This window comes from Podarcis pityusensis, assembly GCF_964106645.2.
Source record: "Podarcis pityusensis genome assembly, chromosome: 3".
NCBI lineage: Eukaryota > Metazoa > Chordata > Lepidosauria > Squamata > Lacertidae > Podarcis > Podarcis pityusensis.
The window spans coordinates 121,594,228-121,621,656 of record NC_138026.1 but is presented as its reverse complement, the minus strand read 5'-3'; the positions used below and the strand labels follow the sequence as shown (position 1 = coordinate 121,621,656).

Below are 27,429 nucleotides of genomic sequence, written 5' to 3'. Positions count from 1 at the left end.
TCTCACTTCCATACATCACTACTGGGAAAACCAGAGCTTGAACTATACGGACCTTTGTCGGCGAAATAATATCTTTGCATTTAAGGCAAGACTCCCCCCTGCAAGACAATAGCTGAGACGGCCACAAAGGCAGCGAGGGCTAATTGCGCCTCCTGATCCACAACTCAGCCCTGTTTCACCAGAGCCCATGCAAGTCATGTTTAAAGATTCAGGCACTGTGGGGTTTAATTAAAACCCGGGAAATAAATATATTTAGCCACACTGTCAATTTGGATTACAGCGAGCATGTTTACATTTTTTTGCACATTTAATTAACGCTATTTGCATAGGAGGACGCAGGAGGAGGCGATCGGCATTTGTTGAAGCGGACTCCTCGCAAATGGGAAATGCGATCCCACTCCTCTGAAAATATCACAGGGCTGGGGTGATATTTAGGATATTTAGTATAGCTGGTGCAAAGGGACAATTTAAAGCTGTCCCACCATGCACACACAAACACACACACACACACACACACACACACACACAGCACTCCAGAAACACCATTGCTATGTCTTGATGGCACTTAAAAACCAAGAATGTTAGAACAAAAGAGGATTAGACAGATTCACAGAGGCAGCGATGCTTCTGAACCACAATTGCTGGAAACCTCAGGAGGTGAGAGTTGCTCTTGTGTTTGAGTCCTGCTTGCCAGTTTCCCATTGAGGCATCTGGGTGGCCACTGTGAGAACAGGACACTGGACTAGCTGGGCCACAGAAGAATAGGAAGAGACCCTGAGGGTCATCTAGTCCCACCCTCTGCACTGCAGGAATCTCAGCTAAAGCAACCATGAGAGATGGCCCTCCAACCTCTGCTGAAATCACGGGTAGGCAACCTAAGGCCCGGGGGCCGGATCCAGCCCAATCACCTTCTTAATCCGGCCCTTGGACGGTCCAGGAATCAGCGTATTTTTACATGAGTAGAATGTGTCCTTTTATTTAAAATGCATCTCTGGGTTATTTGTGGGGCCTGCCTGGTCATTGGCCAGATCCAGCAGGGATCTTCTCAGCTTCTTATGTTGGCTGGTTTGACTTTTCTGATATTATGCTATTTTCCCCCCTTTTATTAATCCGGATCCTCTTTTCTCTTTGAAGTGTTACATAACATGACTGTATTGTGTGATGCATCATAGCTGCTAAGTGGGAAGGGTTTCTTTTGTTGCAGAGGTGCTGTTGTTGCTCAACCTTAAAAAGAAAAAAAGCTATGGTTAAAGCTCTGGTTTTCCCTGTAGTGATATACGGAAGTGAGAGCTGGACCATAAAGAAGGCTGATCGCCGAAGAATGGATGCTTTTGAATTCTGATGCTGGAGGACACTCTTGAGAGTCCCATGGACTGCAAGAAGATCCAACCTCTCCATTCTGAAGGAAATCAGCCCTGAATGCTCACTGGAAGGACAGATCCTGAAGCTGAGGCTCCAAGACTTTGGCCACCTCAGGAGAAGAGAAGACTCCCTGGAAAAGACCCTGATGTTGGGAAAGATGGAGGGCACAAGGAGAAGGGGATGACAGAGGACGAGATGGTGGGACAGTGTTCTCGAAGCTACCAGCATGAGTTTGACCAAACTGCGGGAGGCAGTGGAAGACAGGAGTGCCTGGCGTGCTCTGGTCCATGGGGTGATGAAGAATCCGACATGACTAAACAACTAAACAACAAAGAATGTGTCCTTTTATTTAAAATGCATCTCTGGGTTATTTGTGGGGCATAGGAATTTGTTAATTTTTTCCCTTCAAAATATAGTCTGGCCCACCACATGGTCTGAGGGACAGTGGACCGGCCCCCTGCTGAAAAAGTTTGCTGACCCCTGCTTTAGGCCAGGGGTAGGCAAACTAAGGCCCGGGGGCCAGATCTGGCCCAATCGCCTTCTCAATCCGACCCGTGGACGGTCCGGGAATCAGTGTATTTTTACATGAGTAGAATGTGTCCTTTTATTTAAAATACATCTCTGGGTTATTTGTGGGGCATAGGAATTCGCTCATTTTTTTCATCAAAATATAGTCTGGCCCCCCGCAAGGTCTGAGGGACAGTGGACTGGCTCCCTGCTGAAAAAGTTTGCTGACCCCTGGCTTAAATACTTCCAAGGAAGGAGAGTCCACCAAAAAAAGTCCAGAGGGAGTTCGTTCCACTGTTGAACAGCTCTTGCCATCAGAAAGTTCTTCCTGGTGTTATTTGGGATCACTTTTATTGTAACTTAGGGATGCGGGTGGCGCTGTGGGTTAAACCACTGAGCCTAGGGCTTGGCGATCAGAAGGTTAGCGGTTCGAATCCCCGTGACGGGGTGAGTTCCCGTTGCTCGGTCCCAGCTCCTGCCAACCTAGCAGTTCGAAAGAACGTCAAAGTACAAGTAGATAAATAGGTACCTTCCGACAGGAAGGTAAACGGCGTTTCCATGCGCTGCTCTGGTTCGCCAGAAGCAGCTTAGTCATGCTGGCCACATGACCCGGGAGCTGTACGCCAGCTCCCTTGGCCAATAAAGCAAGATGAGCGCCGCAACCGCAGAATTGGCCATGACTGGACCTAATGGTCAGGGGTCCCTTTACCTTTATTGTAACTTGAAGCCATTGTTTTGGATCCTACTCTTCAGAGCAGGAGAAAACAAGCTTGTCCCCTCTTCCACGGGGCAGATATTTGAAGATGGTTCTCATTATCTTCTCTCAGTCATCTCTTTCCCAGGCTAAACATCCCCAGCTCCTTCAACTGTTCCTCATCAGGCTTGGTTTCTAGACCCCTGGTCACCCTAGCTGCCCTCCTCTGCACACCTTGCCAATACCCTTATTAAATTGTGGTGGACACACAGGACTCCAGATGGGGTCTGACCAAGGCAGAATAGAGCGGTAGTTTTATGTGACTTTGTGTGACTGCCGTACTGTTGATGCAGCCTAGAGATATTTGATGCTGCCTCTGATAGCACAGAAGTGTGGGTCCATCTGAGGTCGTCATGGGGGTGTGAGACATTCGCTAAGCATCTGTAGCACCCGAAAACATTGCTGGCAGAAATAGCACCTTAATTTGGAGGCAGGGCAGAGGGGAGAGAGAGGGCTGCAATTGTTCTGCTTTTGCAGAGAGAGAAGAATGTCACCTTGTATTTGCAAAGCAACCGACACAAAAAGAGAGTTTGCTTTTGTTGCACAGTTCACAAGCCTTTAAGCTCGCTGCTTTCCAACCCAATGCTCGCTGCTGAATTTCTAAATAAGGATCACTGGGATGTTTTTGGCCACCGCTAAGAGACGTGGCTGTCAGGGAGAGAAATGATGGCACGCAGGGATGCTGAACATGGCTGGGATGATTAATTCCCTCTCCTCGAGGGCTGCCTTGCAAAGAGCTCTGTGAGAGATCCGGCAAGCAATGTTCGACATGGTGACATTTGGCAACCAACAGCCTTGTCAGGATCCCTGCGCTGCACTATCAGGAAAGTGCCGCTGCGTTCGCTCAGATGCACAGATAATCCCAGGGAGCTCTTGAGGAGCTGGCAAATTTAACTGTGCCGCTTACCACTGCCTTTGCCTTGCGGCTTCTGGAGGTTTCTGGCAGCACAGAGAGAGAGAGAAGGACATGAGAGCCTGCTGGATCAGGTCCATGGCAGATCTCTAGCTCAGCATCCTGTTACATAAGAACTTGAGAAGAACTTGCAGGATTAGGCCCATGGACACCCTCAGTGACTGTTTTCGACCTCCATAGTTGGAGCCAGTGTGGTGTAGTGGTTAAGAGCGGTAGACTCGTAATCTGGGGAACAGGGTTCGCGTCTCCGCTCCTCCACATGCAGCTGCTGGGTGACCTTGAGCTAGTCACACTTCTCTGAAGTCTCTCAGCCCCACTCACCTCACAGAGTGTTTGTTGTGGGGGAGGAAGGGAAAGGAGAACGTTAGCCACTTTGAGACTCCTTTGGGTAGTGATAAAGCGGGATATCAAATCCAAACTCCACCTCCTCCTCCTCCTCCTCCTCTTCTTCCTCTTCTACAATTCTATGATTCTACAATATGACATCTCTAGAATGACCTCAGATGGATCCACATTCCTGTGCACTGGGAGAAAGCATTGGATCACTGACAGCTGAATAAACTAAATTGTATACTATTTACTTGTTCTTGAGTCGTTTAGTGGTGTCTGACTCTTCGTAACCCCCTGGACCAGAGCACTCCAGGCCCTCCTGTCTTCCACTGCCTCCCGCAGTTTGGTCAAACTCATGCTGGTAGCTTCGAGAACACTGTCCCACCATCTCGTCCTCAGTCCTCCCCTTCTCCTTGTGCCCTCCATCTTTCCCAACATCAGGGTCTTTTCCAGGGAGTCTTCTCTTCTCATGAGGTGGCCAAAGTCTTGGAGCCTCAGCTTCACGATCTGTCCTTCCAGGGAGCACTCAGGGCTGCTTTCATTCAGAATGGAGAGGTTTGCTCTTCTTGCAGTCCATGGGACTCTCAAGAGTCTCATCCAGCACCAGAATTCAAAAGCATCAATTCTTTGGCGATCAGCCTTCTTTATGGTCCAGCTCTCACTTCCATACATCACTACTGGGGAAATCATGGCTTTAACTATACGGACCTTTGTTGGCAAGGTGATGTCTCTGCTTTTTAAGATGCTGTCTAGGTTTGCCATCGCCTTTCTCCCAAGGAGCAGGCGTCTTTTAATTTCGTGACTGCTGTCACCATCTGCAGTGATCATGGAGCCCTAGAAAGTAAAATCTCTCACTGCCTCCATTTCTTCCCCTTCTATTTGCCAGGAAGTGATGGGACCAGTGGCCATGATCTTAGTTTCTTTGATGTTGAGATTCAGACCATATTTTGCGCTCTCCTCTTTCACCCTCATTAAGAGGTTCTTTAATTCCTCCTCACTTTCTGCCATCAAAGTTGTGTCATCTGCATATCTGAGGTTGTTGATATTTCTTCTGGCAATCTTAATTCCGGTTTGGGATTTATTTCATAAAATTTATACACCACTTGATTGTAAAAAACAACAACAACCCTCAAACAGTTTTCAAAAAGGCTAAAGCAGTAAAATAATCAAGCAACAAAGTAATAGCTATGATTTCAGACTTTCTGGAGGTTAGGAATAAGAGTAGATTAAAAGCGGATAAAAACTCGCATCGACTTTCTAAAAATCTGGATAGGCTTGCCAAAACAAAAATGTTTATAGCAGGCACTGAAGAGAGAACAGTGACGGCTCCTGCCCAACATCACTAGGCAGGGAGTTCCAAAGTGTAGGTGCTGCCACTGTAAAAAATCAAATTCTAAGAAATGTAGAATGGGTATTTCATGGCACCTGTGACACCCTGATCAAAGGTCCCAATTAGAACGATCTTCACCAGCCTGGTGCCCTTCAGAGTTTTGGGGGCAACGTCTTCCATCGGTACAACCAGCTGTGCTAAACATAGAGACAGGAGTCTCCATCCCTCTCAACCCCTCTGATTCAAGTTGCCCTCCTGGCTAACAGTTTCACAAGGAACTGTTGCGTACTGAAGTTCTCACCCTGGGCCAGCAGGGGGATACTGTAGATAGTTATGCCAATGAAGGATCGAAAGTGACGTTCAGTGATTGGATAGTTTTAATAGAAAAATTCCTTCCTGTAGCACCTTAAAGACCAACTAAGTTAGTTCTTGGTATAAGCTTTCGTGTGCAAGCACACTTCTTCAGATACAGATACACTTCTTCAGATACACTTCAGATATGTGTATCTGAAGAAGTGTGCTTGCACACGAAAGCTTATACCAAGAACTAACTTAGTTGGTCTTTAAGGTGCTACAGGAAGGAATTTTTCTATTTCGACTATGGCAGACCAACACGGCTACCCATCTGTAACTGGATAGTTTTAGAAAGTTGCAATAGTTACGTTGTTCTGGAGCTCTATATAAGCAGGCTGACTGAGCTCTTCAGTTCAGTTCTGTTCTGGCCTTTGAATAAACAAGAGCTGTTGAAGAATCGCTGTGTCGTCTGATATGTTCGCCCACAACTTAACACTGGCGACGAAGGTTGGATTGATGGACATCAGAGCACAGCCAGACTCGGCCATCCTCTGAACTGAACTGAGCTGAATCACTGAGCTGAAACACTGAGTGAAAACTATCCAATGACTGAACGTCACTTTCGATCCTTCATTTGCATAACTATCTACAGTATCCCCCTGCTGGCCCAGGGTGAGAACACAACAGGAACAAATCCCCTTTCATTGATTAATTGCTTTAATAGACAAGCAACTAAAGGCTGCAGCTCTTCTCTTGCTTTTACAAGTTGAAATAATTACCAGGGTTGTTCTAGGTGAGGGGGTCATTGGCAGGGTCCACATATACAGTGGTACCTTGGTTCTCAAACGCCTTGGTTCCCAAACACCGAAAACCCGGAAGTAAGTGTTCTGGTTTTCAAATGTTTTTCGGAAGCTGAACATCCGATGCAGTTGTCGGCTATTGTTTCTGGGGCGCCTGCACCAATCGGAAGCTGCGCCTTGGTTTTTGAACATTTTGGAAGCCAAACGGACTTCCAGAACAGATTAAGTTTGGCGCTTTTCTTTTTGCTATTTATTTTGCGTTTTTGTTTTTGAGGCTTTTTCAGTTAATTTGTTTTTGTGACTATGTGGAACCCAGTTCAGCTACTGATTGATTGACTGTGTGACATCAGAAATGGATAAAAGCCCTCCGTCCAAACAATGACTTTCATCAGTGCAGGTAAGAAAAATATTTAATTTTAATTTTTATCACCTACAATACTGCCTTATTTATTTTATAGTACACTGATTATTGCTTTCATTTTATGGATCAATGGTCTCATTAGATAGTAAAATCCATGTTAAATTGCTGTTTTAGGGGTTGTTTTTAGAAGTCTGGAACAGATTAATCCATTTTGCATTACTTTCTATGGGAAAGCGCACCTTGGTTTTGGAACGCTTTGGACTTGTGGAACGGATTAAGTTTGAGAACCAAGGTACCATACCACTGTAATAGAAAACTGCCACTCCAAAGGTCCTGTGAATCTGCATAGGACTGAGCAACATAGAAGCTACTCCTGGTGCTGCAAACTCTGGACCAGATGTCACAAGAACACAAGAAGAGATTGCTGGATGAGGCCAATATCCCATCTGGACCAGCATCCTGTTCTCACCATGGCCAAACATGTTGTTGTTTTTTAGTCGTTTAGTCGTGTCCGACTCTTTGTGACCCCCTGGGCCACAGCACGCCAGGCACGCCTGTCTTCCACTGCTTCCCGCAGTTTGGTCAAACTCACGTTAGTAGCTTCGAGAACGCTGTCCCACCATCTCGTCCTCTGTCGTCCACTTCTCCGTGTGCCCTCCATCTTTCCCAAAATCAGGGTCTTTTCCAGGGAATCTTCTCTTCTCATGAGGTAGCCAAAGTCTTGGAGCCTCAGCTTCAGGATCTGTCCTTCCAGTGAGCACTCAGGGCTGATTTCCTTCAGAATGTAAAGGTTTGATCTTCTTGCTGTCCATGGGACTCTCATGGGACTCCTCTAGCACCATAATTCAAAAGCATCCATTCTTTGGTGATCAGCCTTTTTTATGGTCCAGCTCTCACTTTCATATATCACTACTAGAGGTTGTTAAACAGAGGTTGGCTGTCTATCCATTGGAGATTCTTTAGCTGAGATTCCTGCAATTCAGGAGGTTACACTAGATGAACATTTTGGGTCCCTTCCAACTCTGCCATTCTACGATTCTATTTATTAAAAAAAAAAAACAACAACAAGAAGCCCAAAGCCTGCCATCTATTAGTGTTTGTTGACACGGCTCGCGAGTGTCAAAAGGCGACACTGAAAATAGCCGGCTTCTGCGACGCAGCCTAATTAGGGAGGGAGGTTCAGTACAAAAGCAAGGAAGACGCTTTGCAATGTTTTCAGAGAGGGAAACAGCCGCATCTTAATGAGCCTGCTTTTTTTGCTGCCGAATCCTGGCACGGTAATGGGCCAAACAGCGCCTGCTCTGAAAATTAGAGGGTGCGTTTTCCACAGGGCAGGTATAAATTTAAATCCTCAATCTGCGTATGGAGTGTCAGCCGGCTGAGGCCTTTCGAGCAGGAAGGAAGAGCAGGAGTCATCTAAATAACTGCCTGGCTTTTATTAATGTTGTTGTTGTTGTTTAGTTGTTTAGTCGTGTCCGCCTCTTCATGACCCCCTGGACCAGAGCACAGCCTGGAGAAGAGGAGGTTAAGAGGTGATATGATAGCCATGTTCAAATATATAAAAGGATGTCACATAGAGGAGGGAGAAAGGTTGTTTTCTGCTGCTCCAGAGAAGCGGACACAGAGCAATGGATCCAAACTACAAGAAAGAAGATTCCACCTAAACATTAGGAAGAACTTCCTGACAGTAAGAGCTGTTCGACAGTGGAATTTGCTGCCAAGGAGTGTGGTGGAGTCTCCTTCTTTGGAGGTCTTTAAGCAGAGGCTTGACAACCATATGTCAGGAGTGCTCTGATGGTGTTTCCTGCTTGGCAGGGGGTTGGACTCGATGGCCCTTGTGGTCTCTTCCAACTCTATGATTCTATGAGTCTATGATTCTATGTGAACAAAAACGTAAAAAAAGACATGCGGCCATAACTCAAAAACTTGACCTGATTGAGCAAAACCAATGTGATTTTTGGATTCAGCGCATCAGATTCGTCCTAAATCAACTGAAAAAACGCAGACAACAAATTTGTTGTTGACCAGTGTAATCATAGTTGAGAGGTCCCTCATATTTATGGGACTGCCTCTCCTGGTGTGCCCTGCAGAGGTCCTTTGTTGTTGTTGTTTAGTTGTTTAGTCGTGTCCGACTCTTCATGACCCCCTGGACCAGAGCACGCCAGGCACTCCTGTCTTCCACTGCCTCCCACAGTTTGGTCAAACTCATGCTGGTAGCTTCGAGAACACTGTCCCACCATCTCGTCCTCTGTCGTCCCCTTCTCCTTGTGCCCTCCATCTTTCCCAACATCAGGGTCTTTTCTGGTTCCAGCCAGATGGGCGGGGTATAAATAAATTATTATTATTATTATTATTATTATTATTATTATTATTATTATTTTCTGAGCATCTCATCGCCCACATCCCTTTAGACTGCTATGGTCTAACAATTTTGCATTTATTGAATTATCGTTATCTCCCCTGAACTCTCTCTCCCCCAAGTGTGGTTTTCCAAAATGTCACTTAAAACCTGTTCCTTTTAAAAAGATAAAGTAGGAACAGGCCATTCCTCACCTCTGAATTATTTTATTCAGCAGCTCCCTGGAGAGCCCCTCTTGTCTGTCCCCTCATCCCCACCCCCTCTTGTCTGTCCCCTCATCCCCACCCCGCAGGACTGAAAATCATAAACTCTCCCTATTTCAAGGTCCCTTCTGTAGCCATTCCAGCCCACCTCCCTGCCTCTGTACTTAAATGAAGAATTTCCCCCGCAGGCAAAAAGCCATTTCCTCGGAATACCAAATGCAGAACTTTGCATTGATCAAATGGGCTTCTGCTACAGCTTTTGGGGATGCAGCCTGCGCTCTGGCAAATAGCTTCTTCTCTTTTTCTCATCAGGAATTGCATCTGAGCCATCGCCAGTCTCTCCAGTAGGGCAAGGATTTCCATCTCAATTGCAAGTCACTTAGCAACACTGGGCTGGAGATTTAAAAACTGTTGAAAGTCAGCCGGGTTTTCTTCTTCTTTTTCTTCTCTTTTAAAAAAAGCTCCTTACAGACTCCGGGTTTGGGATGTTGCAGAGATCTGTTAGAAAAAGCAAAACGGTTGTGGAAATGCCCACGATTCTCATGTTTGTTAGAGGGCAGAAATGGATATCAGGCAACCAAATGAAAGCATCACTATCATTCTTTAAGTGCGCAAAAGTTAGGCAAGTTATTTATTTTTTCTGTAACATGTTATTTATTCATTTGCTGCATTTACTTTTTCTAATATAAATTTTTATATCATTTTCAACAGTAATTAAACATACTTTTACATCTGATACATTTTTTGTGACTTCCATCAATCCTGTCTGAAAAATTTTCCAATCTAATCTCTTAGTATACATTTCTTACTTTCCCTATTACATCTAAATCTCATAACTAGTATCTCTATTCTTTGTCTGCATTATAACGTTTCGTATATTTCTCCTTACAAAACCTCTTGTAGTCCTACTAGCGTAATTTGTTGATTACAATTGCTCTTCAGATAGTTCACATGCTTCTTCCAATCTTCTGTAAATCTCTGGTCCTGCAGGTTTTGAAACCTTCCGGTCATTTTATCCAATTCTGCATAGTCCATTAATTTTATCTGCCATTCTTCTTTCGTCGGAATTTCCATTTGCTGACTTTACATCCCACCTGCTTGTTCATAATAATAATAATGTCATTATTTATACCCCAGCCACTCTGGGCGGCTTCCGACACAGTACAAGTTGGCATGCATAAGTTATCCCCACCTTGTTTAAATTCCGCAACAACCCTGTGAGGTAGGTTGGAATAAGAGGCAGGGACTGGCTCAAGGTCTTCAGGGCTGTGGGAACAGGGAGCCTGGTCTCTCCCAGGTCCTAGTCTGACGCTAGCCAATAGGTCACACTATCTTGATTGTAAAACTCTGCTTCATGGTAAAGACAAAACAAAACAAAACCTTAAAGCAGTTTCCAAAAAAAAAAGAAGGGGGAAAAAGGAAGGGGAAGCAATTTTAAAAACATCTAAAATGTTCAAAAACAGTTAAAATCACTGATAAACTAAAAACAGATGAGAACACAAACCAGTACAGTGGTACCTCTGGTTGCGAACGGGATCCATTCCGGAGGCTCATTTGCAACATGAAAAGAACGCAATTCGTTGCAATTTGCCGCTTCTGCGCGTGACGTCATTTTGCGCTTCTGCACATGTGTGAGCGGCGAAACCCGGAAGTAATTACAAGTCCCATCATCCCTGACCACTGGTCCTGCTAGCTAGGGATCATGGGAGTTGTAGTCCCAAAACATCTGGAGGGCCGACTTTGCCTATGCCTGACCTGGAGGACCCCATCCTTTAGTTGTAGCTCTTGCAACCTGGTTCCTTCCTTTGGGATGCCAATGAGGACATTTGAGTGGCCAGCTAAGGTCACCGTCTCATGAAGAAACTCGCCTGACCAGTTCAGCAGCCTCCTCTCTTAGGTTCTGACCCTCATTGGGTGGAAGACCCACAGAATTAGAAGGGATCTCAGGGCATCATTCAGACTGACCCCTCCACCAGCCCACAAAATTAACAATGTATATGATCCCTGGTGGCTCTTCCACGAGGTTCTTCTGCAACTCAGCCCTTCAGCAAAAGCGGGGAGGGAAATGTGCGTGGTTGCGGCACAACCAGGGAAGGTCTCCTCCATTCCCTGCCTCTCCCCTTGGATGCTTTCTGCAGGTCTCTCTGTGCCGAAGCTATTTAAGCTGTCAGGGAACATCCAGTTACTCCCCTGGGTGGGGGGGAAATGTGCTTTTGAGAGAACTGCGTGAGGCTATTTTTCAGCATTTTGGGGTTGAGCCACTTAAAAAAATAAATCGTAAAGGTTATTTTGCTTTGAACTTCTTCCCATTTTGCTTGATTTCCTGCTGAGGTGGGAAAATGTATTAGCTGTGAAGTGAGATGCTCCACTTTCCTGCCCAACGGGGAGAAAATTCCCTCCCTCCCCAGAGTTGTCTAAACTAGCTTTTAAAAGGATGGGGCTCTGTGGTCTGGCATGTAACAGGAATAATAATAATAATAATAATAATAATAATATCCTCCTGCTTTTCATAGTGCTGGGGGGTAGAGTAGGAAACCTGTATCAAAAGAGAGAAGGGTTTTTTTTCATCTAAAGAGAAGAACGAAAGAAGGAGACTGCTGGATTGGGACAATGGTCCATCTTCTCCAGCGTCCTGTTCTTACTGTGGCCAAACCAGATGCTCATTATGGGAAACCAGTGTTGTAAACAAAATCTGCCCTTTCCCCCTTATGGGGTATCCAAGAGCCCATATAGAGTCCTCACGTAGGTTCCCTATTGGTAGGAGAAAATAACAGAGGCCAACCAGAGAATATTGAGAAGCCAAGCAGTTAGTAAGCTCGATCTTTATTGATCTGTTGCAACAGGGTGCTCCCCTCACCCGCAGGAAAGGAGGAGGACCCAGAACAATGGCGCGCAAGGTCTTATATAGACATTTTAAATTCCCTGCCCTGGAGCTCAAGACCACCCCCAGAAACATCATACATACATGACAGAAGGGGTGTAACCTAAGACCACCACCCCAGATACATCATACAAACATCACAGAAAAGGTGGTCTACAGCAGAAATCTGAGTGACTTGTTTATCTCACAGGTTACCTGTTTAATGGTCACTTGATTGGATTGCCTGAGGAGCCTGGCCAGTCTTTTGTAATGATAAATACTTAGTTCCTGGGCCAGGTCACAGCCTCACACCCTATTCATATCTTAGATGTGCCCTTAAGATAGGATTTGTGAGGAAAAATGGGGAGGTTTCCCACTTTGACCTTGCAGAGAAAACATTTGGTCAGTTTGGGAATCAAAATGGTTCCAGGTCAGTCTTCCTGTGCTGATCTATGTACATGCTTGGTTGGTACACTTATGAACATTTAACATATATCTAAGACCTCAAGCAGGATCTGAGCACAAGAGTATCTCTCCCCTCCTTCTTCTTTCCAGGAACTGTTATATTCAGGAGCATCACTGTCTCTGACCAAGGAGGCAGAGCAGAGCCACCTTGGCCAGGAGCCATCCATCTCCTCCCCCTCCTCCTCCATGAATTTGTCTACGATAGGTAGCTAGACATCAATAAGGAACAGGCAGCAAGCTTATCATAGGACTGTAGAGCTGGAAGGAACCCTGAGGGTCATCTATTCCAACCCCCTGCGATGCAGGAATCTCAGCCAAAGCATCCCTGACAAATGGCCGTCCAACCTCTATTTATAAATGAAATACAGTGGTGCCTCGCAAGAGGAAATTAATCTGTTCCGCGAGAGTCTTCGTCTAGCGGTTTTTTCGTCTTGCGAAGCAACCCTATTAGCGGCTTAACGGATTAGCGCTATTAGCGGTTTAGCGGCTATTAAAGGCTTATCGGCTTAACGGATTAGCTGCTAAAAGGCTATTAAAGGCTTAGCGGCTTAGATAAAGGGGGGGGAAAGCGAAAAAAAAATCTCAAGACTCGCAAGACATTTTCGTCTTGCGAAGCAAGCCCATAGGGAAATTCGTCCTGCGAAGCAACTCAAAAACGGAAAACCCTTTCGTCTAGCGGGTTTTCCGTCTTGCGAGGCATTCGTCTTGCGGGGCACCACTGTATACTCAGAGTCGAGTGTGAATTTAACGCTCTTTATTCAACTCATGGTAGCAATGAATGAAACTTTCCCCAAAACGTCTAGCTATATATACATTATTTACACAATGGGCTCTGTGTGATTGGCTAATTCTGGACTGCTCCTGTAGGCCAATCAGGTTGCGGATTCACTTCCACCTGGAGCTGGATTGGGTGGCTCCTGCGGACCAATCAGACTGCTGCATTCTGGACCCTATTGTTCTAGGATTCAGCTCAGTACATAACAATAAACATAAACATAAACATAAATTGTTTATATCCCATCCTCCCCAGCCGAAGCCGGACTCAGAGCGGCCAACAACAATAAAAGTAACACAGTTCACATAAAATCACAATCAATTGAAATACATTCTAAAATCAATTCATTCTAAAATCAATTCAAAATCAAATCAATGGCAACCAAGGGAGGAGAGTTCACAGCCTTCCAAGGGAAACCATATCTATATTGCATCAAACAGTGAAGCCTCTTCTTCCCAGAGTGGGCACTATCAAGTCCTTGGCCGGCAGAAACACGGAGTTTGTGACAAGGAAGCTGAGTTCTTTGTCTCCTTTTTTCTGCTCTCTGCCAGTATCCTTGTGTTTGGGCTCCATTTCCCCAGCACTTGCCACTTTAGCTGGCTATTAGAGATTAGAAGCGGATGGAGGATGGATGACGGCTAACAGACTGAGGTTGAATCCTGACAAGACAGAAGTACTGTTTTTGGGGAACAGGGGATGGGCGGGTGTGGGGGACTCCCTGGTTCTGAATGTGGTAACTGCCCCTGAAGGACCAGGTGCGCAGCCTGGGAGTCATTTTGGACTCACAGCTGTCCATGGAGGCGCAGGTCCGTTCTGTGTCCAGGGCAGCTGTTTATCAGCTCTATCTGGTACGCAGGATGAGACCCTCCCTGCCCGCAGACTGTCTCGTCAGAGTGGTGCATGGTCTGGTTATCTCCCGCTTGGACTACTACAATGCGCTTTACATGGGGCTACCTTTGAAGGTGACCCGGAAACTACAATTAATCCAGAATGCGGAAGCTAGACTGGTGACTGGGAGCGGCCACCGAGACCATATAACCCCGGTCAGAAAGACCTACATTGGCTCCCAGTACGTTTCTGAGCACAATTCAAAGTGTTGGTGCTGACCTTGAAAGCCCTAAACGGCCTTGGCCCAGTATAACTGAAGGAGCGTCTCCATCCCAGACACCTGGGTCCAGCTCCGAGAGTCTTCTGGCATTTCCCTCATTGCAAGAAGTGAGGTTACAGGGAACCAAGCAGAGGGCCTTCTCGGTAGTGGCGCCCGCCCTGTGGAATGCCTCCCATCAGATGTCAAGGAAATAAGCAACTATCTGACTTTTAGAAGACATCTGAAGGCAGCCCTGTTTAGGGAAGTTTTTAATGTCTTATGTCTTATTGTATCTTTAAAATTTTGTTGGAAGCCGTCCAGTGTGGCTGGGGAAACCCAGCCAGATGGGCGGGGTATAAATAAATGATGATGATGATGTCTGTTTTAACACATCTTTCCATCCTAGTACAGTGGTACCTCTGGTTGGGAACGGGGTCTGTTCCGGAGCCCCGTTCGCAACGTGAACAGAGCGCAAACTGCAGCGGCGCATCTGCGCATGAGCGGGTTGTGATTTGCCGCTTCTGTGCATGAGCATGATGTCATTTTGCACATCTGCGCATGTGCGAGAGGCGAAACCCGGAAGTAACCCTTTCCGGTACTTCCGGGTCACCACGGGACGCAGCCTGAAAAGACGTAACCTGAACCGAACGTAACAAGAGCTATGACTGTACTGAGTCAGATCACCATTACATTCAGTTTAGTTTTGTCTACACTGACTGGCAGTAGCACATCAGGATTTCAAGCAGGGAATGTCTCCAAGCCGAACCCAGAGATGGTGTCAGAGGTTGAACCCGGTATCTCAAATCAAGGACGGCTTGTTGGTGACCTCGGATGTAACTTTTGCTGCCCTCTGCCCAGGGGGCCAATGTCCAGTCTTGGCTCCAGAGACAAAACTATTTCCATTTACAGCAACGGAGACAAAATGTCCTCTTGATGTTTGCTTTCTGTACTCTTTTCAAAATAACAAGTTGCTGGTGGGAGGGGTGAAAACGCCCTCAGTAAGCAGAAAATTGTCATAACAACATTGAGGACTGATCTTGGGGCATAAAGGAGTTTTCTTTTTCGGCTGCACAGTGGTCCCTTGGTTCTCAAACTTAGTCCATTCCAAAACCAAAACGTTCCAAAACCAAGGTGCGCTTTCCCATAGAAAGTAATGCAAAATGGATTAATCCGTTCCAGGCTTTTAAAAGCAACCCCTAAAACAGTGATTTAACATGAATTTTACTATCTAATGGGAGCATTGATTCATAAAATGAAAGCAATAAACCATGTACTGCAGTCACACAATCAATCAGTCAGTAGCTGAACTCGGTTCCACACAGTCACAAAAACAAAACGAAAAGAGCCGCAAAAACAAAAATGCAAAATAAATAGCAAAAACAGACAGACCTCAGTGTAACACTCAAAACAGAGCATGTTCGGCTTCTGAAAAATGTTCACAAGCCAAAACACTTACTTCCAACCCCAACTCCTATAGTTATAATTTGTCAGTTGCCATCTGATTTTAATTTGATTTTAAGCTGCATTTCAATCGATTTTTTGATTTTATGTTTTAATGTATAATATACTTTGAGGTTAGCTGCCCTGAGCCCGGTTCTGGCCGGGGAGGGCAGGATATAGATAAATTTATTTATTTATTTATTTATTTATTTATTTATTATTCCGGGTTCCAACTTGTTTGAGTACCAAGGCATTTGCAAACCGAGGTACCACTGTGTTGGAGTTGGTTTTCTGTGGGCGATTTGAGATGGGCTGGAGGAAACCTCTTTGCTGATGGAGGGCTGCCATCTTCAGGAAACCTGGTGCCATCTCAATTGGCTTCCAGGGGCTTCGACCAGCATCGTGGGACCACAGCTCCCTCCCGCCCCAAGCAATACAGAGTTGCCTCAAATATCTGGACGGGGCCCAGACTGGCAAAGGCTAGGTGAGAGCCATGCCAGTTCTTGTGGTGCGCTTGAGAGAAAGAGGCATTTCAAAGAAGCGAGATGACAGAAGTTTGCAAAACTCTCTGTGGCTTGGAGAAACTGGATAGAGAAGGACTTTTTCTCCCTCTCTCACAGCACTGGAACTGTTGGAATGATTTAGGGCATAAGGAAGGAAGTCCTTTTCCCCCAGCGAAGAGTTAAAGGGTGGAACTTGCTCCCTCACGAAGCAGCGATGGGCAGCAAAGGCTTTAAAACAGGATTAGACAAAACAGTGAAAATCACTGCTAAACTAGAAACTGTAAATAATTGGGTGCACTCTTCCCACCTTGGATCAAATCTATGCTTCCAGGTGTCACAAGAAAGCTGCAGAGATAGAGCAGGATAGTGCGCACCCCGGAAACGATCTCTTTCAGCTTCTGCCTTCTGGAAGAAGGTCCAGGGTTATAAAGACTAGGACTAGCCGCCTGAGAAACAGTTTCGATCCAAATGCGATTTTGGTTTTAAATGCAGTGTAAGGTAGTCTCTAAGGGACGTGGGTGGCGCTGTGGGTTAAACCACAGAGCCTAGGACTTGCAGATCAGAAGGTTGGCAGTTCAAATCCCTGCGATGGGGTGAGCTCCCGTTGCTCGGTCCCTGCTCCTGCCAACCTAGCAGTTCAAAAGCACGTCAAAGTGCAAGTAGATGAATAGGTACTGCTCCGGCGGGAAGGTAAATGGCATTTCCGTGCACTGCTCTGGTTCGCCAGAAATGGCTTAGTCATGCTGGTCACATGACCCGGAAGCTGTACGCCGGCTCCCTCGGCCAGTAAAGTGAGATGAGCGCCACAACCCCAGAGTCATCCTCAACTGGACCTAATGGTCAGGGGTCCCTTTACCTTTACCTTTAAGGTAGTCTCTATGGGAGTATGTTGTATTTAATTATGGGGTATCAGAGTTTTTAGGGGGTTAACTAGGCTGGGATAGCTGGGATAGCAGGCTTGTTGGTTTTGAATGTCTGATGTAGAGTTTTTCAATTTCGTCGTTCTGTATGGGACAATGACAATAAAGATTATCGTATTGTATCGTACTGTAAAAAATAAAAACACAAAGCAGTATTCCGGATACCTGGGTAGGCCTGTAGGAACAAAAATGTTTTCAGCAGAGACCAACAAGAGCAGAGTGAAGGTGCCTGTCTGGTGTCAAGAGGCAGGGAGTTCCAAAGGGCAGGATCCGCCACATCAAAAGATCAATTTCTTACAAATGCGAACCCGCTATTATGTGGCACCTGTAACAGTGCCCGTTCCTCAGACTGAAACGATCAGGTGGACATATAAGGGGTAAATTGCATAAACCATGTTATTTCCTGCAGAGTTTGGGACATTCCCCTGCTATTGAAATTAATTGCATCATTAACTATGGAACTCACTGCTACAGGAGGCAGGGATGGCTGCCGACTTGGATGGTTTTAAAAGAGGATGAGATGAATTCTTGGAGGTCCCACTTAACATTTGTAAAAAAGCCTGAAGCTTTTCTGTTAGGGATTGTAGGAAAAGACCTGCCAAGGAAAGCAAAAAACATTTTTTTGTATGCGACAATGGGGGCAAGTGTCTTACTAGCACAAGGATGGAAGAGTGAGGAAATCCCGACTAAAGAACTGTGGCAAGAGAAACTGGTGGATTATGCGGAACTGGCGAAATTGACACATAAACTATGAGACAAGGACAACTGTGACTTTAAAGAAGAATGGGAACCTTTTACAAAGTCCTTAAAGAAACAACAAAATAAACTGGACACCTTGGCAGGTTTTGAATAAGCATTCACAAACTTTTTATTGGTAATATACAGATAGACAAACTGAGGAGCTTTACAATTTTAAACATGCAGAAAATAACATGTGCTGAGAAATCAGAGAAAGGAGCTGAGGGAAGTTGGGTGGGACGGTGGGTTTTACTTTTTTTCTTTTTTGGGGGGAGGGGGGAAATGGGGGGAATGAGGATGATGTATTTTTGATAAGTTGTTATGCTGAAATTCCTAATAATTTAATTTTTTTAAAAAAAGAAAAAGCAACAAAGGCAAAAAAGAAAAGAAAAGATGAATTCTTGGAGGAGGGCGATAGGACTCTCGATGGCTCCTAGCCGGGAGGTCTCTGTTCTGCCTCTGTGGCCAAGAGGCAGCAGTGCGTGTGAATCCCAGTTGTGCAAACCACAGGAGGGGAGAGTTGCTCTGGTGCTCGATTTCATAGAATCATAGAATCATAGAGTTGGAAGAGACCACAAGGGCCATCGAGTCCAACCCCCTGCCAAGCAGGAAACACCATCAGAGCACTCCTGACATATGGTTGTCAAGCCTCTGCTTAAAGACCTCCAAAGAAGGAGACTCCACCACACTCCTTGGCAGCAAATTCCACTGTCGAACAGCTCTTACTGTCAGGAAGTTCTTCCTAATGTTTAGGTGGAATCTTCTTTCTTGTAGTTTGGATCCATTGCTCCGTGTCCGCTTCTCTGGAGCAGCAGAAAACAACCTTTCTCCCTCCTCTATGTGACATCCTTTTCTATATTTGAACATGGCTATCATATCACCCCTTAACCTCCTCTTCTCCAGGCTAAACAGGCCCAGCTCCCTTAGCCGTTCCTCATAAGGCATCGTTTCCAGGCCTTTGACCATTTTGGTTGCCCTCCTCTGGACACGTTCCAGTTTGTCAGTGTCCTTCTTGAACTGTGGTGCCCAGAACTGGACACAGTACTCCAGGTGAGGTCTGACCAAAGCAGAATACAGTGGCACTATTACTTCCCTTGATCTAGATGCTATACTCCTATTGATGCAGCCCAGAATTGCATTGGCTTTTTTAGCTGCCGCGTCACACTGTTGGCTCATGTCAAGTTTGTGGTCAACCAAGACTCCTAGATCCTTTTCACATGTGCTGCTCTCAAGCCAGGTGTCACCCATCTTGTATTTGTGCCTCTCATTTTTTTTGCCCAAGTGCAATACTTTACATTTCTCCCTGTTAAAATTCATCTTGTTTGTTTTGGCCCAGTTCTCTAATCTGCCAAGGTCGTTTTGAAGTGTGATTTCCTGCTTCTCAGTTTCCCCACTGGAAGACAGCTGTCACCTGTGGGAGCAGGATGCTGGCTTCATCCCGCAGCCTCTTCTTCTGCGCTTATGCTCAGCACCTGAAGATGCACCTTGGCTAAATTGGTGGGTTGGGCTGAGTGGCTTTCCATTCTCTTCTGAGCCTCTGACGCTTTGCTTCCACCCAAAAATAAATGCCTCTCTTTTTTTTAGGGCACAGCTATCCTTTCCAGCGAAAGTAATGCACGCACAACACACTGTCCATGACTCTTTTGAAAGCACTTATTTTCCTTTCAGGAGGAACAATGGAGATATTTTCTCTCTCTCTCTCTTCCTCTCTCTCTTTTGCTGCTCCTGACTGTTCTGGGCTATGAGATGGGATCTATTTTAGAGAGGCTTGATTTCCAGACCCTTGATCCTCTCGGTCGCCCTTCTCTGCACACCTTCCAGCTTGCCAAAATCCTTCCTAAATTGTGGTGCCCAGAACTGGACACAGTATTTCAGATGTAGACTCACCAAGGCAGAACAGAGCAAGACTATGACTTCCTTTGGGACGCGGGTGGCGCTGTGGGTTAAACCACAGAGCCTAGGGCTTGCCGATCATAAGGACGGCGGTTCGAATCCCCGTGACGGGGTGAGCTCCCGTTGCTCGGTCCCTGCTCCTGCCAACCTAGCAGTTCGAAAGCACGTCAAAGTGCAAGTAGATAAATAGGTACCGCTCCAGTGGGAAGGTAAATGGCGTTTCCGTGCGCTGCTCTGGTTCGCCAGAAGCGGCTTAGTAATGCTGGCCACATGACCCGGAAGCTGTACGCCGGCTCCCTCGGCCAATAAATCGAGATGAGTGCCACAACCCCAGAGTCGGTCACGACTGGACCTAATGGTCAGGGGTCCCTTTACCTTTATGACTTCCTTTAATCTGGACCCTAGACTTCTGTTGATGCAGCCTAGAATAGCATTTGCTTCTTCTTCTTCTTCTTTTGCTAATGCATCACACTATGGACTCATAAGGAAACCAGCCCTGAGTGCTCACTGGAAGGACAGATCCTGAAGCTGAGGCGCTAAGACTTTGGCCACCTCCTGAGAAGAGAAGACTCCCTGGAAAAGACCCTGATGTTGGGAAAGATGGAGGGCGCAAGGAGAAGGGGATGACAGGACGAGATGGTTGGACAGCGTTCTCGAAGCTACCAGCATGAGTTTGACCAAACTGCGGGAGGCAGTGGAAGACGGGAGGGCCTGGCGTGCTCTGGTCCAGGGGTCACGAAGAGGCGGACACGACTAAACAACTAAACAACAACAATGGGCTCATGTGAAGCTTGTGATCTGCTAAGACCAGGGGCATCTCAAGGGGGTGCAGAAGGTGCGGTTTGACCCAGGTCTCATGCCTGGGGTATGTGTGGCAAATCCCCCCCCCCCCCGGGCGGATCGGTGTGGCAATGCTCGCACCCCCAACAGGCGGATTCTCGTGATTGGTACGATCATTGTGGTGAAAATCTGCCCTCTGATTGATCGCACAAATATTCCCAAAATTTGCAGTGTGTGTGTGGGGGGGGGGTGACAATTTTTTTTCGCACCGGGTACCACCTGTCTTTGCTACACCTCTGGCTAAGACCCCTGGATCCTGTTCACATGTGCTGCTGTCAAGCCATATACATTTGAAGAGGATATCGGGGTTGTTGTAGGAATTTATGAGTAGGTGGGGGGTGTTGCCCCTCCAGCAGATATCATGCACATGCAGCCTAGTACCAAAATCAGCACAATCACGTTTGTGACTTCTGTGATTTGTCCCCACAAAACACTTCATCACAGTTTCTTCCTATCTATTCAAAGGGCCTTTGCTGCACGATACCAAATGTAAGAATTCACTGATCAATGTATTTATGCACTGGCTCACTGGGAAAACTTCATAAATTCATATAGACATGTGAGCTCAGCTCCTCAGCAGCCCCTCTGCCTGAGTGATGATCCCTGGCATCCTGATACCCGAGTGCCAGACAGGTAGCCGTTCCAGAAATAACAAACGCAGATGAAGACAAAAGGGTGTGACGAACTTGGCTAGGAAACAGGGAAATGTAAATATCTCTGTTGTTCCACTTGATGGGTGTTTGGTGGAGGGCAAGGGGAACCATGGGGCAGGGTCCAGGATGCTCAGATTACTGCCACCAGACCTCTCCTTTCATGATGTAACCGTGATGTATTATTGATGTAGTGGGGGGGGGGTAACATGGGGATTAGCAGCTAATAAAAGTTTGGGGGCTCTTTTGTTCGGGGCTTCCATCTTGCGTCGTCTTGCAGTGAGTTGGAGTCCTGTCGTGACAGTTTCAATAAAGACCAAGCCTACTGGCTGCTGTTTTGCTCCAATTTTCCTGGCTGGTGTCCTTGCTTTTTTGTCCAAGGGAGCCCTCAGATTTCTCCATTAACAGGGTCTATGAGGTCCACAGGTTCCATTATGAACTCTGGGAGTTTCAGTCCCAAACGTCAGTGTGAAAGGACACACCTCTGGGAGCTGGGAGGAACACCCACAGACATGCTCTTGCCCTATAGCAAGCATCTGGGGCAGCTGAAGGAGGGGGCAGCGGTGGTGGAGTTGGTGGGGCTATGTTGGTTTGCAGACCCCCACACTCTGCTCCCAGCACCAGGCAAGGGTTATCGTCGGACTCTTCTGCGGCTTAAAGGAATTATCCAAGAGCCATTTATTCGCCTTTCCGATCTTAAATGCATCAATCAAGTGCTGGTTTCAAAAGGGCATTTCATAGACTGCGAGCGATAAGTCTGCATTTGGAGATTATCATATTACCCAGAGTGGAAATTTAATCTCCTTTGGACAGAAGGAAGCAGGGAGAAGAAGTTCCCTACTGCCTCCCGGTGGTAGAAGAGGGGTACTGCTTGGGATGGGGGAGGGGAAGTCAGAGGCCTTCGTTCAGTTAATCAATTAACTAATTAATAAAGACGCTGCTTCAGATTTCAACAGGGATCTGCTAGCAGCTTGCAAATCCCAACAAAATGAAACCCCGCATGAGGAAATCAAGTTCCACATTCAAAATAAAAAAAGAACAATCTTTGATTGATAATCCGCTTGCTTTAGCCCACTTGATAGAGCATGAGACTCTATTTTAGAACACATATGTATTTATTATCTAAGCCCCGATATCGTCAATTCTTTCAATAACCCGTTGCTTATATTTCAAATTCTGCCTGTGACTTCATGTATGAATATTAGTTTGATAGGTAACGGGATGTGGGTGGTGCTGTGCTCTAAACCACTGAGCCTCTTGGGCTCATTGATCTGAAGGTCGGGGGTTCGAATCCCTGTGATGGTGGTGAGCTCCCGTTGCTCTGTCCCTGCTCCTGCCAACCTAGCAGTTCAAAAGCATGCCAGTGCAAGTAGATAAATTGGTACCACTGTGGCGGAAAGGTAAACAGGATTTCTGTGAACTCTGGTTTTCGTCACGGTGTCCCGTTGCGCCAGAAGCGGTTTAGTCCTGCTGGTCACATGACCCAGAAAAGCTGTCTGGACAAACGCCGGCTCCCTCGGCCTGAAAGCGAGATGAGCACTGCAACCCCAGAGTCAACTGCGACTAGACTTAACCGTCCAGGGGTCCTTTACCTTTACCTTTTAATTTTGTGGTCTAAACTACTGAGCCTCTTGGGCTTGCCAATCAGAAGGTCGGTGGTTCGAATCCCCGCAACGGGGTGAGCTCCCATTGCTCTGTCCCAGCTCCTGCTGACCCAGCAGTTCGAAAGCACACCAGTGCAAGTAGATAAATAGGTACTGCTGTGGTGGGAAGGTAAACAGCATCTCCTTGCGCTCTGGTTTCCGTCACGGTGTCCCGTTGCGCCAGAAGCAGTTTAGTCCTGCTGGCCACACAACCCTGAAAGCTGTCTGTGGACAAATGCCGGCTCTCTCAGCCTGAAAGCGAGATGAGCGCTGCAACCCCATAGTCGCCTTTGACTGGACTTAACCGTCCAGGGGTCATTCACCTTTTACCTAGTCCACCAACGGTCACCATTCTTCCTTAAACAATTCATCACAATACCTTCTTCATTTGACAGTCAGTTTTGCCTTTTCTGCATAGTCGAGGTCTCAACGTCTCAAGAAGGACCACTGCCTCCTTCACCAGCTGCTCCCTTGCCCCTGGGATGTGGGTTTCTCTTCAGGTATCAATCCCTCTTCTTCCGGCCACACAGGTGAATCCCTTCCGGGACCGGATCTGCAAGGTCTTCTCCACCGACGGCTACTTCACCTTTGAGGACATCCTTGGGATGGCATCTGTCTTCAGCGACCGAGCGTGCCAGAGCATTAAGATGGAGTATGCTTTTCTGATATACGGTAGGGTGTTTCCCTCCGAATTCTCCTTGTGGCAACCAGGGTCCAAGGAATGTGGTCATCGCCTTGTGGGTGGGGTCAGGGCCGGATTTAGGATTTGATGAGCCCCTAAGCTACTGAAGGCAATGGGGCCTTTTATACGTCCAGCTGTCCTTGGTAGCCACCAACTTGGCCATCACTCTATGGGTCTCCTCCATGGAGGAGGGTGGCTACTAGCCAGGATAGCTATTAGGGCTGGGTGAAATATCAATAGATTGTCCAAAACTGAAGTCCATGTCGTGCAATCAGTTTCATGATCTTTGACTCGGCAATATATCAAAAATCATGGTTTATGTTAGGGCTGGGCGATATATTGCCCCAAATTGGGTTGAAGTTCATATTGTGATATTGGTTTCATAATTGTCGACCTGGAGAATCAAGATTTGCGTATGTGCAAAAATAACAATGCGGGGAAAACTGTGAAGCCAGCCCATGCCTCTACCTGCCTCCATCCTTAGGTCAGACATCGCGATGTATCAGTACATTGCAATGTTTAGCTGGTGATTGTGGAGGTAACGCTCCGCTTTGCGAAGGCAAACCTCGCACCAGACATGCAACAGTATGTCAAGGAGCGTTACGCCTGCTTTTCCTGACCTTCTTGGCTAGAAAACAATTTGTTTGTTAGACATAATGCTTGGGGGAACATCTGAGGGAAACACCTGCTGACATGTGTATTTGCTAATGCTGGAAATGTGCTTAGATGGAAATATGTTAAGTTCAGGGTGGTTTCACTACTATTTCCAGTTGTTGACTTCTGCTAATAAAAGGAGCCTTGGCAGAGCTAGTCGGCAGCTTGCTTGGAGCATGCGTGCTAGCGTGCTTCTGCACAGCTCACCTGCATCCAACCTCCCATCGTCTCTATTATTCCTACAGGTGATACATCACAATGTTGAAAGCCAGGTATTGCCCTGCCCTAATGGGCACCTGTTTTGCCCGCACAGCCAGAGGTAGCAATGCTTCTGAACCCCAGTTGCTGGAAACCACAGGAGGGGAGATGGCTGGCTTTGGGTGCAAATCCTGCTTGTGGGTTTCCCATTTGGTCGGGCACTGTGAGAACAGGATGCTGGACTAGGTGGGCCATTGGCCTGATCCAGCAGCCTCTTCTGATGTTCCTACGTTGTGACCCATTCCATCTGTACATTTTGCAACGCTTCCCTTGACCAGATTTCAATGACGACGGCTTTGTTGATGAGGAAGACCTCCAGAATGTCATCCGCAGATCGATCAACAGGAACAACCTCAGCGAGGAAGAGATCGCATCTCTGGCCAACCACGTGCGTCTTGCCCCACTTCCCAGCATGCCCTTCCTTTTATGAGATCTCCAGAGACCTCAGGACAAGACGTTGGCCATGGTGGGATGTCCCGCAATGGCCAAAGCAGGCCAAGGGGTGGTGGAGGACACCAATCCCTAGCGCAGTACTAGAGCAGAGCAAGCTTGTTTCAACCTTCCTCAACCTGGTACCCTCCAGATGTTTGGCACCACAACTCCCATCAGCCTGAGTCAGCTGGGCTCCCTGTCTTCTCCCCCACCAGCGCCTGCCACCATTGCACCCAACCCCATGGCCCCAGGGGCTGTTGGGAATTGTAGTCCATTTCGGACCAAGAAGATGCAGGTGGTCCTTGAGTTGCTGATTAAGAAGATGGAGGTGCAGAACAAGATGAAGGAGGCCAACTGGGAGAACTTTAGGCGTGGTCCTCGGCGCATGATTTCCATGTGCTTTGAGAGCAGTGTTGGGAGGGATGTTCCAACCTCAAGACTGTGAGGCTATATACCGTATTTTTTGCTCTATAGGACGCACCTTTTTGCCCTCCAAAAATGAAGGGGAAATGTGTGTGTGTCCTATGGAGCGAATGCAGGCTCCTTGGCTTCAGCGATAGCAACGCGAAGCCTCCGAAGTGCAGAGGGAGAGCTCCCCCTTTGCCTTCGCGTTGCTTTCGCTGAAGCTGCCTGAAGCCCCCGGAGTGCAGGGAACTCCCGCTGTGCTCTGGGGGCTTCAGGCAGCTATCAGCAAGCCTTCGGAGCGCAGCAGGAGTTCCCGCTGCGCTCCGAAGGCTTGCGGATAGCTGCCTGAAGAGCGAGAGGGGTCGTGCACACCGATCCCTCTTGCTCTCCAGGCTTCACTTCGCTGGAGAGGCGCTGCACAGTTTTCCCTCTCTGCGCAGCGCCCCTTCAGCGAAGCGGGAGGAGAAATGGAAGGGGCTCCGTTTCTCCTGCCGTTTCGCTGAAGGGGCGCTGAGCAGAGAGGGGGAGATTTTTTTTTTCCTGTTCTCCCCCTCCTATGGTCCGGTGCGTCCTATAGAGCGAAAAATACGGTATATTCTCCTATGAACTCACCCAGGCTCTGAGATCTTACATTTTTTAAAAAAATTGGAGGGCACCAAGTTGGGGACAGCTGACTTGCTCCATCCTTTGGCTAGCAAACAAGAGATGCTGAGCTCTTGTTCAGAGCCAGATGGTTTGGGGTGTAGGTCTCTCACACAGAGCATTCCTGTTGGTCGGGACACCTGTGTGAGGAAGGGGTGAGTGGTCTTCAAGGCAGACATTTCTGTTCCAAGCAGGTCCTAGAGGAGGCTGATTTGGATAACGACAAGATGCTCTCCCTGGTGGAGTTTGAACACGCCATGACCAAGTCTCCAGACTTCCTACAGTAAGAGCCCTCTCAAAAACTCACCTGAGCTATCCAACCCTCGTTGCCATGGGCCCAGCTCCGAAATCCCCCTCCCGTACCTTAGTCCCCACCCCAAACTTTTAAAAACTGAGTAGGGCAAGCTTTCCATGACAGTCACCCTTTCAGCTTGATGATGGCGGTGACAATTTCCAGGGGACAGAGCTATTACTCTATCCCCACTATTCCTTGCCTATTATAAGGATATAATAGATTTATTGCACACCCTTCCCTCGCAGCTCTTTTAGGCTCTACTTCTGAGGAAGGGGCGGCAAGATGGCGGCACACGATATCCAGACGTCACACAACCCAAGACGCATAAAAGCAACTCTTCCAGAGGGATGCTTCCATCACAGATATTTTTGTAGGGAAGGAACCCAGGCAGCAGATCCGCCTGTATATTTTGCAAGAGAATAAAATTTGACTGTTGAGGAATGGCAAAGAGCATGGAGTTTCTGTGGGAATGTTCAGGGATCCAGGAGAGGATATATTGTTTGATTATAGCCTTTCCAACTTGTGTTAACAAGTTCACAATTTAGCAGAGTAACATTCCCCTTTTTAAACTCACAGCGGATGCTTTCGCTCAGGCTCGCTAAAGCCTCTATAATAACTGTTTTGGTATTTTCCCCTTATTCCCTCATAAAAGATAAGACACGACACAGTCTTCTATAAAAAGTATAAAAAGAGTTTATTCGCATTCTGTTCACAATTGGATCCCAGAAGGCAGACTTAGCTTAGAAAAGTAACATACATTTGGAAACTATCTCATAAGGAGACAGTCCCTTTGTCCTCTCTTGACTGGAAGCATCTTTGGCTAAGCAGATGTTGCTTCTTCAATGCATGTAGTCAAAGAGAGAGAGATCGCTGTCCTGCCCTGTGCTTTTGTCGTTACCTGCACAGGTGAGGCCACGCCCACCTCTAGTCCCATGCAGAGGAAGTCTGTCCCAACCCAGAAGGAAACAGGAAGTTTACCAGCTGGCTGGACAAACATTCCTCCCCATGTGTAAACATGTTCACTCTAGGAATGT

General features: G+C 46.9%; 1 protein-coding gene across 1 annotated transcript in view; it reads left to right on the top strand.

The window, feature by feature from the left end:
- CIB4 (calcium and integrin binding family member 4) overlaps positions 1-26,843 on the top strand; it is a 46,058-nt gene extending 19,215 nt beyond the window's left edge. The window contains exons 4-7 of the mRNA XM_081001220.1: positions 23,558-23,699; positions 24,900-25,009; positions 26,295-26,383; positions 26,641-26,843. Of these exons, the coding sequence (XP_080857346.1) occupies positions 23,558-23,699; positions 24,900-25,009; positions 26,295-26,383; positions 26,641-26,662 (363 nt within the window). The 3' untranslated portion in view covers positions 26,663-26,843. The remainder of the gene's footprint in view (positions 1-23,557; positions 23,700-24,899; positions 25,010-26,294; positions 26,384-26,640) is intronic.
- The last annotated feature ends 586 nt before the right edge of the window (positions 26,844-27,429 follow it).